Source organism: Rattus norvegicus, chromosome 7, assembly GCF_036323735.1.
Source record: "Rattus norvegicus strain BN/NHsdMcwi chromosome 7, GRCr8, whole genome shotgun sequence".
Lineage (NCBI taxonomy): Eukaryota > Metazoa > Chordata > Mammalia > Rodentia > Muridae > Rattus > Rattus norvegicus.
The window spans coordinates 1,374,795-1,389,158 of NC_086025.1; the positions used below are offsets into that span (position 1 = coordinate 1,374,795).

Consider the following 14,364-nt stretch of genomic DNA (forward strand, 5'->3'; position numbering starts at 1 on the left):
TCCTCCTGGTATGAGTTGCCCACCAGCTGTAGGACCGGGACTGATGCATGTGGTATGGGTTAGATCTGGCTACCCAACCATCTCTAGAGTAAGAGTCTGGCTTCTCTCTTCTTTAGGTCAAAGCAGGTTACAGAAATGCTGCAGTCATGCAGTGAAGCTTTTGTTTCTACTCTGCAGGCCCCTAAATCATCTGGGCCAGGGACAGGCCCCCTTATTTCCATAGAAACCATGTTGGATGTGAGCTATGTCAAACGCTAGGGCCTTTTCCCGTGTACACAAGCACCTCCTAGCTAGCAAAATCTATTGGTTAGCTGGAGACGCTTTGGTAACTTTTTATGCTATCAGGTGACCACAAATGGCATGGTATTTATTATGACCAGCACCCAACATTTGAATCTATTTCTCCTTTTAAATTATACCATAAAAGTTAAGGTCTGGGGGGGGGGGGGTGTTCTGTTTCCTTCCAGGCTTATTATACCTGCTGTGCCTCAAGCTGAGGATGCTCTGGGTCTCCCTGTCCTGGCCTCTGCTAGGGTCCTTTCTTAGCAGGTCTATCCGATCTATGGTCTTCCCAGTGGTTCGACTTTATCAGTCCTTAATGTGAACTAGGTCTTTTACTTCCACGGAACATAAGCCACTATCTTCTGACCTTGGTTTCTCCTGTTACTTAATATGCTCTGGCACAGAACAAGAGCTCAGGAATGACCAGCCTCTTTGGGGTCTGGTCCCAGGGGTTCTAGCCTTTCTTTTTGAACAGCAATTACACACCGTTCCCATTGAGTATTAGATGGACCTAGGGCTGGGGGCATTCATCCCGTGTCAAGGAAATGGTCCTTTATTTATAAGTGTCTTTTGTTCTTCCCTTAAGTAAGAGCTCATAGCACGGCATTTATTTTAGCAGCCTCATTTGCACAGATTTTCAGTGACTCAGAATGCTCTACTGCCTTTTCTTGAGAAAAGGTTAAGATACACTCCTGTTGTGCCCCCTCCTTATCCCTGCCTGTGTTTGTGTGGAACCCAACTCCAGCACCACACTGTTGAGAGGAACACATTGTAAACCCCTGGGTAACTGTTAAAGTCAGGTTGTTCTGTATAAAATGAAAAATAATAAACATTTTTATTAACAATGTTTGAACGTGCTATTACCTAAGGCCTGAAAGACTCATTATGAGGAAGGGGTCTGGCTGTCAAGGTCTAAAGCAGTGGGTGATAAATGATTCTGAACATTCCTCTTAAGGCAAGCTGGACAGGCAGAGGGAGGCTGATTTCCAAAGATGTTGAGTCTCTCCTCAAGTTTAAGAAGTCTTTACCTTTAACCCTCTTCCCTCTTGATTTGGACAGACTGTAATAGAGACCTCATGTGTGCTTGCCTGGCTAGTCCAGGAGCTGGTCTAGCCCAGTGGGTGAAGGGAACAAGTGTACCAAGGACAAATGTAGGACTGCTAGCTCCAAGCCTGGACACTAGAGGGTGCTTGTAGTTAGTCTCCTTGCCACTTCCCTTAAGGAGGTCCCCAAATAAGGGTGGTCCTTGGGGGCATAGATACATGGGAGTCTTAAGACCATATGGTCTGTCCTGCTACAGATGACTTTCTGGAAACATCTATAAATAGGCGGGAGGGTAGGTAGTAGGTCCTGGCGTGCAGGATGTGCTACTATAGTTAGCAGGGACACTGTGTCCAAAAGGCTGCCTTACGCCTTTACCCGCAGGAAAGGAAGCTACAACTTTCTTCTGTTTACTATGTTATTCCCCCAACCCCACCCAAAAAAACAATACCCTCCCCCAAAAAAATACGACAAATTCACACTGTCACCATTTATTAAAGTTTTATAAAAACTCAGGCCACATGGGAGAAAAAAGGTACATCCCACAATATGAACAACACTGTCTAGTGACTTCTCCCCCTTGCTCTGTGGCACTATGGTAAAGCAGCTCCTCACTTCCTACCTGTCAGACAGCATGGACATGTTCCTAAACTGGGGCAGGTTGCCTTTTCTCCTGAGAAATCTTAGCAGGGTAAAAGTTACTTGCCAGCCAGTCTCTCTGTGTGAGAAAGTTCCTTCTAAATTTCATCAACTGAGTAGTAAGGTTTCTTGACCAGGCCCAGAGACAGCTACAGCCCTGCTTTTTATCTGGTGTGCAACGGCCATGGGCATGTGAGGCTTTCAGAATGTGCTTGACCCTTTCCTATGTATCCATCTCACTTCATATCTGCTATCTTTCCTGTGTCCAGACAGCATGCAGCCCAGTTTAGGAAGACTTGAGAGGTGAAACTTAGACCTCTCTCAGAGCCAAACCAAATAAATAAAATTGGGTGGGAAGAGGGGTTAGAGGCAAGGAAACAATCCTTGTCTCAAGTCTGGTGCACTTCATGGAACATGAGCTCACGGGGGATGGCTGTTTCTGGGCCAAACTTGGTTGCTGCCCGGCGCTCAAAGGCAGCAACGTTCTGCTTTACAACCTCATCAAAAAACATGGTCGCCAGCTGGGAGTGGAGCAGAGAACGAAATTCAAAGGAAATCTGGAAACACAAGAGAGACAACCGTCAAGACCAAGGTGGGCAGCTCCGGGCCAAATCAAGGAACCTCCTCTTCCCCTCCAGACATCACTTTGGAACACTATCTCAGAACTAAGCAAAATGTAAATCTAATGTGGACTCAGACCTCTGGGTACTTGATGACTGGAAGCGTTGAGTGCTCAGTTCTACCCTTAGTCGCAGTCCCAGGCCTGTCTCACAAAGCCTGACTCACCGAGAAGTCCACAGTGCAGGTTCGAGGGTAGGCGGGAATACCAGGGCTGAATCGCCAAATAGTCTCTAAGTGGTTAAAGAGCTTGCCATCAGTGCAGACAGCCTGCAATAAGAGACATTCGACTACTAACTGCTGTTGTTAAGGAAGAGGGGTGGTGTTAGAGCAGCAGTTCTCAACCTGCAGGGCACAGCCCTTTTTGGGGTTCATCGGATGACCCTTTCACAGGTCACCTGAAACCACTGGGGAAATTTTACATTAGAACTTTATTCAAGGGACTCAGCACTGGAAAGGTCAGGAACCACCGAGCTGGATGGTTTAGCTCGGTAGAACCACTTAAACAGCATATGTGATATCCTCAATTGGCCCAGCACTACTCAAAATAGTTAAACGTGGTTTTCCCTCCCCTTGTTATATTTAGTAAAAAATTTTAACACACAGACATCAAGTAGTAGGAAAAACCAAAGTAGTCTTTGACTGAAACTGCCAAGGAACATAGAACTTGGTCGGTAATCCTCCTAGAGGCCTTACCTTGACCATGTGTGGTTTGACCATGGAGACTGCAGAGGTGTAACGTTCCAAGACAGGTGGGAACCCGACTTCCAACTGGGCTTTCAGGTGACCCTTACGGCTGGATACCACCAGTGACTTCTTACACCACGGCACAAACTCTCGGTACTCCTGGACATTGGACACCACCTCAAACATTTCCTGCATTGAGTACCTAGAGCAAGAAGAATTGAAGGCCAAGGAACTGCCAGCAAGTCAAGGCTTCCCCGCCATTGGTCTTGAAATAAGACCACTGCCCACTAACCAAGGAACACAGACAAACCCAGATGTTGTATTTTACAGTTAGAACAAGAGCTACCCACCCCCACCTGACAAGGTCTTGTGTGGCCCTCAAACTCTGTATAGTTGAGATGATCTTGAGCTGCTGATGTTCCTACCTCTACTTCCTGAGTGCTGAGATCACAGATGTGCTTACCACACCTGGTTTGTGTTGTTCAGGGACCAAACAGCCTTGTGCATGCTAGGCAAGCACTCTGCCAACTGAGACACATCTTCAGACCACAGTGCTTTTACATTACTTTATCCCAACACAGACTGTAGATGACAGGTTGTCAGTTTTATTGGTAGTCAAATCTCAAAAAAAAATTTTTTCTGTTTTGTATGGAACACATGTACTGATCAGAGAACTAGTAGCAGTCCTCCATTGTGTGGATCTGAGGACTCTCAGGCCTCCAGGCTCGCTGGCAGGTGCCTTACCCACTGAGCCACTGGAGTTTTTTTTTTCTTTTTTAAATATTTTATTTATTAATTATATATGAGTACATTGTAGCTGTCTTCAGACACACCAGAAGAGGGCATCGGATCTCATTACAGATGGTTGTGAGCCACCATGTGGTTGCTGGGATTTGAACTCAGGACCTCTGGAAGATCAGTCAGTGCTCTTAACCGCTGAGCCACCTCTCCAGCCCCGCCACTGGAGTTTTTAAAAGTCTCATATAGTCCAGGCTGACCTTACACTCACTGTGGAGCCCAAGTTGGCTGCACATTTCTGATCCTCCTGCCTCAACATCAGGAACCTCTCTACAACTTACTAACAGTGTGCCCTGAGGTAACCCGCCTGTGCCTCCATCTTGCCTACAATACAGTGGAGCTAACATGTGGGTCATGTGCTCATGAGGCCTGAATGAGAGAGTCTGTGGAATGCCTATGTATGGAGTGCAGATGGAGCACAATAGGGAGATGGGTGTCCAGCAGCCTTAGGTCCAGTCCCCAGCAGCACATAAGTGGGTGGTGCTAGAGCAACGGCTGTTCTTCCAGAGGACCCAGGTTTGATTCCCAGTACCCCATCAGGGAGGGCGTGGCAGCACTCAGCTGAAACTCAACACTTGGGACTGTGTACCTGTTCAACCTAGCAGCTTGTGTGTAACAAGTGAGTGCTCAGAGGACCCACTCGGTTGTACTCTGAATACATGTTTGTATTTGTCAGAAAAATAATTTCCTGGTTTTTTTTTTTTTTTTTTTGTTTTTTGTTTTTCTTTTTTCTTGGAACTGGGGACTGAACCCAGGGCCTTGTGCTTGCTAGGCAAGCGCTCTATCACTGAGCTAAATCCCCAACCCCCTGTTTTTTTATTGTTGTTTGGTCTTCGTTTTTTGTAAATGTTACTCCAAGCATGGTATCCACACATCTTTAATCCCAGTACTAGAGAGGCAGGTGGATTTCTGAGCTCGAGAACAGCCAGGGCTGTGCAAAGAAACCCTGTCTTGGAAAACACCACAACCCATAATTGTTATTTACTGTGTAGTTTACAGTCATAGTAAAGATTGCTAAAGAGTGGGGCTGGAGAGATGGCTCAGTGGTTAAGAGCACCGACTGCTCTTGCAGAGGTCCTGAGTTCAATTCCCAGCAACCACATGGTGGCTCACAGCCATCTGTAAAGAGATCTGATGCCCTCTTCTGGTGTGTCTGAAGACAGCTACAGTGTACTTATATATAGTAAATAAATAAATCTTTAAAAAAAAAAAAAAAAAAGATTGCTAAAGAGTGAGCAGTCCTCACCAGCCATGACAGCCAAGGCTACATAGAAAAATCCTGACTCAGTATTTTACGTTTATCTGTGTATGGGAGCATGTGTGCCACAGTTTGACCTGGAGGTCAGAAAACAACCTCAGAAATTGGCTCCCTCCTTCCACCATGCAGATCCGAGGGGGTCAAACTCAGGTCGTGAGCCTTGACCACAAGTATCCTCACCTCAAAAGCCATTTCACCACCACCATCTCCTTTCTAAATAAAGTCTATTGGCGAGCCCATAGTGCAGGTTGGTGGGTTGAAACTGCCAACTTGTAAGCTTCTGCCACCACCAAATTTTAAAAAATTAATGTGTATGTTTCGGAGAAGGGATGTACACATGAGTACAGGTGCCCATAGAATCCAGAACAGGACACAAGGTCCTCTGGAGCTGGACTCACAGGCTGCCGAGTGTAGGTGCTAGGGATTCAGCAGTACAGCCTCTTAACCATTAACCATTTCTCCAACCTCCCCAACTCAGAGTTAAAAAAACTTTTTAGTTTTTTCATTATTTTATGTGTGTGAGTGTTTTGCCTCCATGTTTATCTGTGCATCAGACGTGCTGGTGCTTGAGGTGGTAAGGGCTGGGAGACGAACCCAATCAACCCTTTGCAGCAACATGTGTTCCTTCTCACTGAGCCAACTCTCCAGTCCCTGTCATTTAATTTTTTTTTTTTTTGGTTCTTTTTTTCGGAGCTGGGGACCGAACCCAGGGCCTTGCGCTTGCTAGGCAAGCGCTCTACCACTGAGCTAAATCCCCAACCCCTGTCCTTTAAATTTTTAAAAGTATTTTTGTTATAGCTGGACATGGTGGTATATTCCCTTAATCTCTGCCCTTGGGAGACAGGCCAGCCAAGCCTAAATAATGAGACCTTGTGTAAAAACAAAAAGAGCCCAGCATAGCTGTATATAAGCCTTTTTTAGTCCCAGCGCTTAGCAGGCAGAAGCAGGCTGATCTCTGAGTTTGAGCCCAGCCTGGTCTATATAGTTTCAAGGGAGACAGCCAGAGGTATACAGTGAGATCCTGTCTCCAACAACAACAACAAAAGGCTGGGACTTAAGTCCATCCATAGAGTGGTCTCTTAGCATGTACAAGGCCCTAGGTTCAATCCCCAGCACTGCAGAAAAACAGCAGCATGGTGGCACATGCCTTTACAGGAAGCTCTAGGAAGATAGGCAGAGGAAAGATAATGTGTGTGTGTGTGTGTGTGTGTGTGTGTGTGTGTGTGTGCTTGCGCACGCGCGCGTGTATGTATGACACGGGCTCTGGCTATCACACACACACACACACACACACACACACACACACACACACACAAAATGTATGACACAGGCTCTGACTATGTTGTCCAGGGAAGCTTCAAGCTTAGATTACAGGCTGTGCCACCACACCAAACTACCTAGTGGGTTCGATACCTTTCTGTGATGTAACCCAATTCTAGACTAATGTACATGCAGAGCAACGAAGGTGGGAAATCCTTAGGGTGAAAGGTTGGCAGCAAAAAGCGTTGCTGGGGAGGTGAGTGGCCCAATATAAATCTTACCCACTATCAGTACATGGTTGTTTAGTTGGAGAGGAAAAGAAGGATGCTCACCCCATGATCCTACGCTCTGAGTAAGCCTTTCGCTTGTTGGTGAAGGGGGCAGCAAAGCCCATGAAGGAACGACTAGGAGGAAGGCCAACCTCAGCCGCCAAGACCTGGGCAGCGCGAGGCAAGAGGAGGTTACAGGAAATAAGAAACCTGGCGCCAAAAGGAAAGGAGAGGCAGCGTCACGATTCTTTTTTGGTATTCAACCAGTTCCAGGTGAAGGGGAAGAGAGATGCATCACGGAGGAAGGTCGTTTGGGCAAGTTTTTCTCCCCCTAGCACCTGCTGCAGCTAGCAAGGCTGGCCGGCCAGGCTGTCACGAGTGCGAAAGGTCGAGGGCAGCTGAGGACAGAGCCAGGGGTGGGGATGGGAAAAAGAAGGACACGTCCGAAGTGCCAGCTGCCTTTGGAGCAACGCTACTGCTCCAAGCGAACTAAAGCATCTCTGACTCCAGGGTCAGGCCAGGCACATCAAAGCCAGGGCGCCCGCGAAGGCCAAGAAGTAGCTGGTACGCACCCGCCCGGAGCATCAAATTTGCACACGTATCCCCAGAGCTCCATTCGAGCTCCTAGGGCACCACCAATGCTAGCCCTTCTCCGGCCTGCCACCCTTCACCACAGAAACTCAGGGTGCCGGGCGACCCCCTCCGGTCCTGCGCGGATGCCAGTGCCTGCCTCTCACCTCATTGGCCGCGGCGACCGCGGAGAGCCCGGGGGCGGGGTCGGGAGAGAGCGCGCGCCCCGGCAGAGCGAGAAGCCGCAGCAGCTCCGGGCGGCGGCGCGCGTCGGGACCGGGAGCCTCCGCGCGCCCGCAGAGGCCATGCGCGCGCCCCTGCCTGGCACTCCGGGCGGCGGCGAGCTGCAGGAGAGGCCGGGGAGGAAAGGCGGCGCGGGCTCCCGCTGCCTTCGCCCTGCTCCGGACCCCGCGCCGGGTAGGCTGTCACTGAAGCGTTGACCGCTGCTCCCGGTCCCCTCACGTCACACCGTTGCCAGGGAGAGGGAGAGGGAGAGCGAAGAAGGAAGGGAAACGCTGCCTGTCGGGAGATGTAGTTTCTTTGACACCTCTGGAGAGAAAGAAAGGTCGCTGGGTGCGTATCTGAGTAGCTGCAGAGATGGCTCGGGGGAGCGAGGTCGCCTGGCACAAACTACTTGGCGAGTCTGTGGTCACAGGACCTGATACGTAGGCGCCGAGGCGACGTCGTGGGCGTGTCAACAGCAGATGGCTTTAGATGTCCGGAGGAACGTCTCTCAGAGCCCTTCAGAGGGAGAGGCTCTGATCATCCTAGTGGCCTTCGCAGTGCCTGCTGCCGATTTACATCTTTGGAAAAGGATATTAACGTTGCAAGTTCTGGACTGACTTTCATAATCTCTTCTCGATCTACACGCCCTTCTCCCTTCCTCCCCCTCTTCTTATTCGAGACAAAATAGTTCAGGCCTTGAATTTGTAGTCCTCCTTCATGAACGTCCCTAGGAGCATAATTTCCTCCCTAATATTTATGGAAAGAAGTCGGAGGCAGAAGCAGGGCGGCTGTCACGAGTTCCAGGCCAGCCTGGACTACATAGCCAGTTTTAGAGTAGCCAGGTCTACACATTGAAGCAAGCCCTACTCTCAGACCAAACCAAATATAAGACATGGTTTGTTCTCTGAGACGCCCTCACTATATAGACTTGGTTGCTCTAGAACTCTTGGAGATCCTCCTGCCTCTTAGCTGCTGAGATTGCAGAATGCGCCCCAGTAGGGGGGTGGCTTTGGGATGTTTTATTTTAAGACATGATCTTGTTCTGTAACCTGCTCTAACCTTGAACTCATAGAAATCATCTTGCCTCAGTTTCCCAGTTGCTGGAATTACAGGTGTGAGCCACCACCACCACTAGCCAAATTTTACCTTTAGAGAGAAGAACCATCATTGTCTGGAAAAAATGTGTACTCAGTGGAGGATGAGATATCACAGGCTGAAAGCCCAACAGTGGGGGTTGGGGATTTAGCTCAGTGGTAGAGCGCTTGCCTAGCAAGCGCAAGGCCCTGGGTTCGATCCCCAGCTCCGGAAAAAAAGAAAAAGAAAGCCCAACAGTGAATATCACTTCCCAGGATTCAAGGAGAAAACAACTGCTCTTGGGAAAGTTACCACCAAAGGAAAAGGAGAGAAGAAAGTAAACTACAAATTAGAAAGAGTCTAGCCTAGATGGGTGCAAGTGCAAGCAAAACTCTCCGAGTGAGACTGGATTTAAAGGAATCAGACTGCCACAGAGCAAGCTTGGCTTTCCTTGTGCCGGGTTAAAGCTCCCCACATTCATACGAGGTTTGCCTGACAATGGAAATGTGCTGGCCGGAAGAAGACAGGCAATCAAAGCTACATTATGATACAAGTCAAATGCTTCACACAAATAAGGTCATAGACTCAGAGTCAGGATGAGGCTAGCCAGATGGTTCAGTGGGTAAGGGTGCTTGCCACCCGGTCTGATCTAAATTCAATCCCCAGGACACCCCATGGAAAGAACACACACACACCATAAACACATATTCATACACATTCTCTCTCTCTCTCTCTCTCTCTCTCTCTCTCTCTCTCTCTCTCTCTCTCTCTCACATACACACACACATACACACACGTTCACCCACACATACATTCACACACACCGTAAACACACACATTCTCTCTCTCACACACACATACATTCACACACACACACACACACACACACAGACACACACTACCATAAACACACACATACGCATTCTCAAACACACCATGCACACATTCACACATTCATACTCATACATTCACACACACATACCATACACAGACATTCACACGTACATAACATTCATACACACAAACAGACACACTATACACACATACCATGCACACACACATTCACACTCATACACACATATTCACACTCACACACACCTTATAAACACATACACATTCTCACACACATTTATACTCATGCACTCACACACCATACACACTCACTCACACACACACACTTTAATAAAAAGGTGAGCTTTTTTTTTTTTTTTTTTTTTGTTCTTTTTTTCCGGAGCTGGGGACCGAACCCAGGGCCTTGCACTTCCTAGGCAAGCGCTCTACCACTGAGCTAAATCCCCAACCCCAAAAGGTGAGTTTTTTGATGACCAAATGAATGCTTTGTCTCTTTTCCCTCCTGGGGGGCATGAAACCTCCAGATGCAGAATGATTTCATTTCTTCTTCTAACACCTTTCCTTTCAAGTCCTTCAGGGAGAGCCTGCTGTGTCCTCGTTCCCACCTCCCTTCCCTTCCTTCCAGTTCAAAGGTGCTATTCCTTCTGTGTATGACCTTGAAGGGCAGCTTGCTCCTTTCAGCTTCATTCTCTGGTCTGAACCCACCTCTGCTGACGTCTGAGACAGCTGCTTGGAGTGAGGAGTAAGGTTGGGCAAAAGAGGGAACCTAACTGGGATACGTGACTGAACTGTGACCTCATTAACACTGCTTTAACAGAGTTAACTGCCTCAGGTCCCTAAGGTCCCAGAGCCCTACAAAACCAATGTGCTTGCTGTTCTCCAACTAATTAAATAACTAATTACTCCAATTTAATCCTTCCCTAGTTCATCCCCTTACGTCTTGTTGTGCTCCTGACATTTTACACCAATCACTTCGTTTAAGTACTCAGAACGCCGCCTCCAGGAAGACTCAACCCGCAGCAGTACTACTCTGAATACTGCATTTCATGAGAATAAGAATGTATCTTATATTTTTCTCTTCCTTTTGTGTGTTGTATTTTCTTAGGTTGTGAACATTTCAAATAGAGACATTTGCCATAAGTTACAAGTTTCTTAAAAAAACACAAACAAAAAACTTTGGTTTGGGGGCTGGAGAGATGGCTCAGTGGTTAGGAGCACTGGTTGCTCTTCCAGGGGTGCTGAGCTCAATTCCCAGCAAACACATGGTGGCTCACAACCATCTGTAATGGGATCTGATGCCTCTTCTGGCATTCAGGTGTACATGCAGGTAGGGTACTAAAATACAAAAATAAAATAAAACCTTTTGTTTGGTTTTGAGATAGGGTCTCATATAGCCCAGGCTTCCCTCAAACTCATAATTGAACTAACCAGGCTGGCCTTGAATTCCTCATATCCCTCTCCATGAGTGTTGAGATTCCTGACTTGTGCTGCTGCCATACTTGGTTATAACTTACTTGCTTACTGTCGCTGTCTCAGACATACCAGAAGAGGGCACCAGATCCCATTACAGATGGTTGTGAGTTACCATGTGGTTGCTGGGAATTGAACTCAGGACCTCTGGAGGAGCAGCCAGTGCTCTTAACCACTGAGCCTATTTGTTTTGAAACAGGGTCTCTCTACAGAGTTAAACTTTTTAAGTTTTTACCTACCCACCAATTAGTATGGTGAGGTATGTACACCGAACCTTCACATTTGTTAGTGTTGTGGGGTATCCAGCAAAGAAGACTACTTAGTCTTAGCTTTAAGTCACTAGAAAGTCTTTATTAGCCTGTTGGCAATTACAAATGGTTGGGGATCCTACTGTAGGTATAGCCTTTCTCAGGGTGATCTTTGTAAGCACAAAAACCAAGTCCATGTTGACGTGCTTCAGTTAACCAGAACAGTTAGCCAGAACTACAGAAACCAAAAAGCGAAGCTAGTACATTTAGGGACGGTCACAGAGCCATGCACTGTGATGGATTAGGTCCTTTGTTTTAGTTTTGGCAGGTAAACTGTCTATGTGCCAAACTTTTTTTTGGCCTGAACATCATGAACTTCCACCATGGAATTGGTTGTGCTAAGGTCTGAGGGCCAGTTATGTTAGAAGAATAAAAACCAAGGTCTAAAGAAAGACAGGCCAGGGCTGGGGATTTAGCTCAGTGGTAGAGCGCTTGCCTAGCAAGCACAAGGCCCTGGGTTCATCCCCAGCTCCGAAAAAAAGAAAAAAAAGACAGGCCAGTTAGGCTTGGTTCTGAGAACAAATGTGAGTTCAATCTAGGCTATATAGTAAGTCTGAGGCCATCTCATGCTGAGAGTGGGAGAGAGAGCACACGCACATGTATGAGAGAGAGACTTGGAAGTTTTCAAATGTATGTCTGTGTACCATATGTGTGCTTGGTGCTCTCAGAGGCCAGAAAGGCACTCAGATCCCCATATGGTTGTAAGTATCCTCTGTGTGGATACTGGGACTTGAGCCCAGGTCCTCTGGAAAAGCAGCCAGTACTCCCAACTGCTGAGCCTCCACACCAGCAATTTTTTGTTTAAAGATTTATTTATTTATTATAATATATAAGTACACTGTCACCACTGCTACTGTCTTCATCCGCACCAGAAGAGGGCACCAGATTCTATTACAGATGGCTGTGAGGCACCATGTGGTCGCTGGGATTTGAACTCAAGACCTTTGGACGAGCAGTCAGTGTTCTTAACCACTGAGCCATCTCTCTAGCTCCCATTTTTTTTTTAATTTTAAGGCCCTGTCTTAGTAGTACAAGCTGACCTGAATGTCAAGGCTGACCTTGAACTCCTGACCCTCCTATCTCTACCTCCCAAGGGCTTGGATTACAGGTAGTATTACTATCCCCAGCAAGTTCCACAGATATCCGTTCAGGACTGAGGTCACAGATATCAGGACTGAGGTCACAGCCTGCCTTTGTCAACAGTTCCATCCCTCTCTGCACATTCCCTTGGAACTGCAGATGTGTCAATGTGACTAAACTATTCCCTTCCTTCCTTTCCTGGGAAACTCTTTCTTGCTCTACATAACATTCGAAAACAACCTCAAGTCCTTCCTTCCTCTTCCCATCTTGCAGAGATTCAGTCTAGCTCTCTCCCTGGTTCACCTCCACTCCTGAGCCAGGCCTCCGCACATGACTTCAGCTCAACCCCTGCCTCAGAATCATCAGGTTACTAAGAGCTATTTTGAGCAGTAGAGGGTGTGTGCTCCCCTTCTCCTCTTGGCCACATCCTAGCTTAGCCCATCATACCCAATGGCCAAGCAAGCACCCATGTGACCCTCAGCTATGTTCAGTTCCTATTTCCTCCCTCCCCCATCCCTTCCCCTCCCCCTCCTCCTTCCCCTCCTTCTCCTCAGATATAAAGTGCCAGTTCCCAATGCTGATTTCCTAAGCTTAGAAAACCAACCAACCAACCAACCAACCAACCAACCAACCAACGGTAACAGAAACCACCTATACTTGTATGTAGGGAACTTCTTTTTCCCTTCAATTTGTAATGCTGTGGATCAAGCCCAAAACATGCTGGGCAAGCACTCTTTCATTAAAAACTTTACATTATAGGGCTGGGGATTTAGCTCAGTGGTAGAGCGCTTACCTAGGAAGCGCAAGGCCCTGGGTTCGGTCCCCAGCTCTGAAAAAAAAAAAAGAACCAAAAACTTTACATTATTTACTTAGGTATTGGGTGTACACAGAAGCATTCGAATGCACATCTGTGTGCCGTGGCATCCATGTAGAGACTAAAGGACAGTGTGCAGAAGTAGTTCTGCTGTTCTGCTACATGGGTTTCGGGTATTAAACTTAGGTCACCCACACCATTTTAACATTTAGCTATACCTCATCCTCAGCCCTCTTTTCCTTTTGTCAAGATCTGTTTTATCTTTATTGTTTGTTTGTTTGTCTGTTTTTTCCAGATTAGGTTTCTCTGTGTAACCGTGATTGTCTCAGAATTTACTTTGTAAACCATGGTAGCCTCGAGCTCACAGAAATCCTCCCTCCTCTGCTTCTTGAGTGCTGAGATTAAAGTCATATGCCACTAACACCCAGCTGTTTCATTTTTATTTATTTATTTTTAAAAGATGTATGTATGTATGTATGTATATGAGTACACATGTGTCTGTCTTCAGACTCACCAGAAGAGGGCATCAGATCCCATTACAGATGGCTGTGAGCCACCATGTGGTTGCTGGGATTTGAACTCAGGACCTCTGGAAGAGCAATCAGTGTTCTTCACCACTGAGCCATCTCTCCAGCCCCTCTTTTTATTTATGTTTCTGTGTGTGTTTGAGGGAAGCTGGAGGAGGGTGCGGCACATGAGTGCTGGGGAAGAAGAGGGCATCAGAGCCCTTGGAATTACAGGTGGTTTCAGTCACCCAGCGTGGTTACTGGGAGCCAACTCTGCTGGTGTGCATGAGCTGCGAGTGCTCTTGCTGGGTAAGCGGCCTTTCCAGCCCCTCAGCCCTCGTTTGATTTCTGAGACAGGGCCTCACTAAATTGCCCATACTGACCCTGAACACAGTATACAGCTCAGGCAGCACTTAAACTTGAGCTGCCCTGCCTCAGCCTCCTGGATGGCTGGGATGACAGGTGTATATCTCCAAAACGGGTCCCATGTGGTGGGGAAGGTTGAACATGAGCCTTCACACATGCTAGGCTTTAGACCCCTAGCCTCTTTTATATTTTATTTAAAAATAATTTTTAGGGTTGGGGATTTAGCTCAGTGGTAGAGCGCTTGCCT

General features: G+C 47.3%; 1 protein-coding gene across 3 annotated transcripts; it reads right to left on the reverse strand.

Annotated features, from left to right (window-relative positions):
- Positions 1-1,796: 1,796 nt before the first annotated feature.
- Positions 1,797-12,900, reverse strand: Coq10a (coenzyme Q10A). 3 transcript variants are annotated; one of them, NM_001108727.1, is made up of 5 exons: positions 7,425-7,546; positions 6,916-7,062; positions 3,277-3,469; positions 2,749-2,850; positions 1,797-2,519 (listed from the first exon to the last, which is right to left on the reverse strand). In NM_001108727.1, the coding sequence occupies exons 1-5, from the start codon at positions 7,466-7,468 to the stop codon at positions 2,352-2,354; spliced, it is 654 nt and encodes a 217-aa protein (NP_001102197.1). In that variant the 5' UTR covers positions 7,469-7,546; the 3' UTR covers positions 1,797-2,351. The 3 variants fall into 3 exon arrangements, with proteins under 3 accessions (NP_001102197.1, XP_006240821.1, XP_038935293.1); XM_006240759.5 differs by lacking the exon at positions 7,425-7,546 and adding an exon at positions 7,590-12,900 and having other exon boundaries at positions 1,799-2,519; XM_039079365.2 differs by lacking the exon at positions 7,425-7,546 and adding an exon at positions 7,590-12,900 and having other exon boundaries at positions 1,799-2,519; positions 3,277-3,499.
- Between the last annotated feature and the right edge of the window lie 1,464 nt (positions 12,901-14,364).

Coding starts and splice junctions, on each gene's coding strand:
- Coq10a (XM_039079365.2), bottom strand. CDS start 7,729: ATGGCCTCTGCGGGCGCGCGGAGGCTCCCGGTCCCGACGCGCGCCGCC. Junction 7,063..7,589: donor CGGTCGCCGCGGCCAATGAG/GTGAGAGGCAGG, acceptor TTTTGGCGCCAG/GTTTCTTATTTCCTGTAACC. Junction 3,500..6,915: donor TCAGAGCGTAGGATCATGGG/GTGAGCATCCTT, acceptor ACTTGCTGGCAG/TTCCTTGGCCTTCAATTCTT.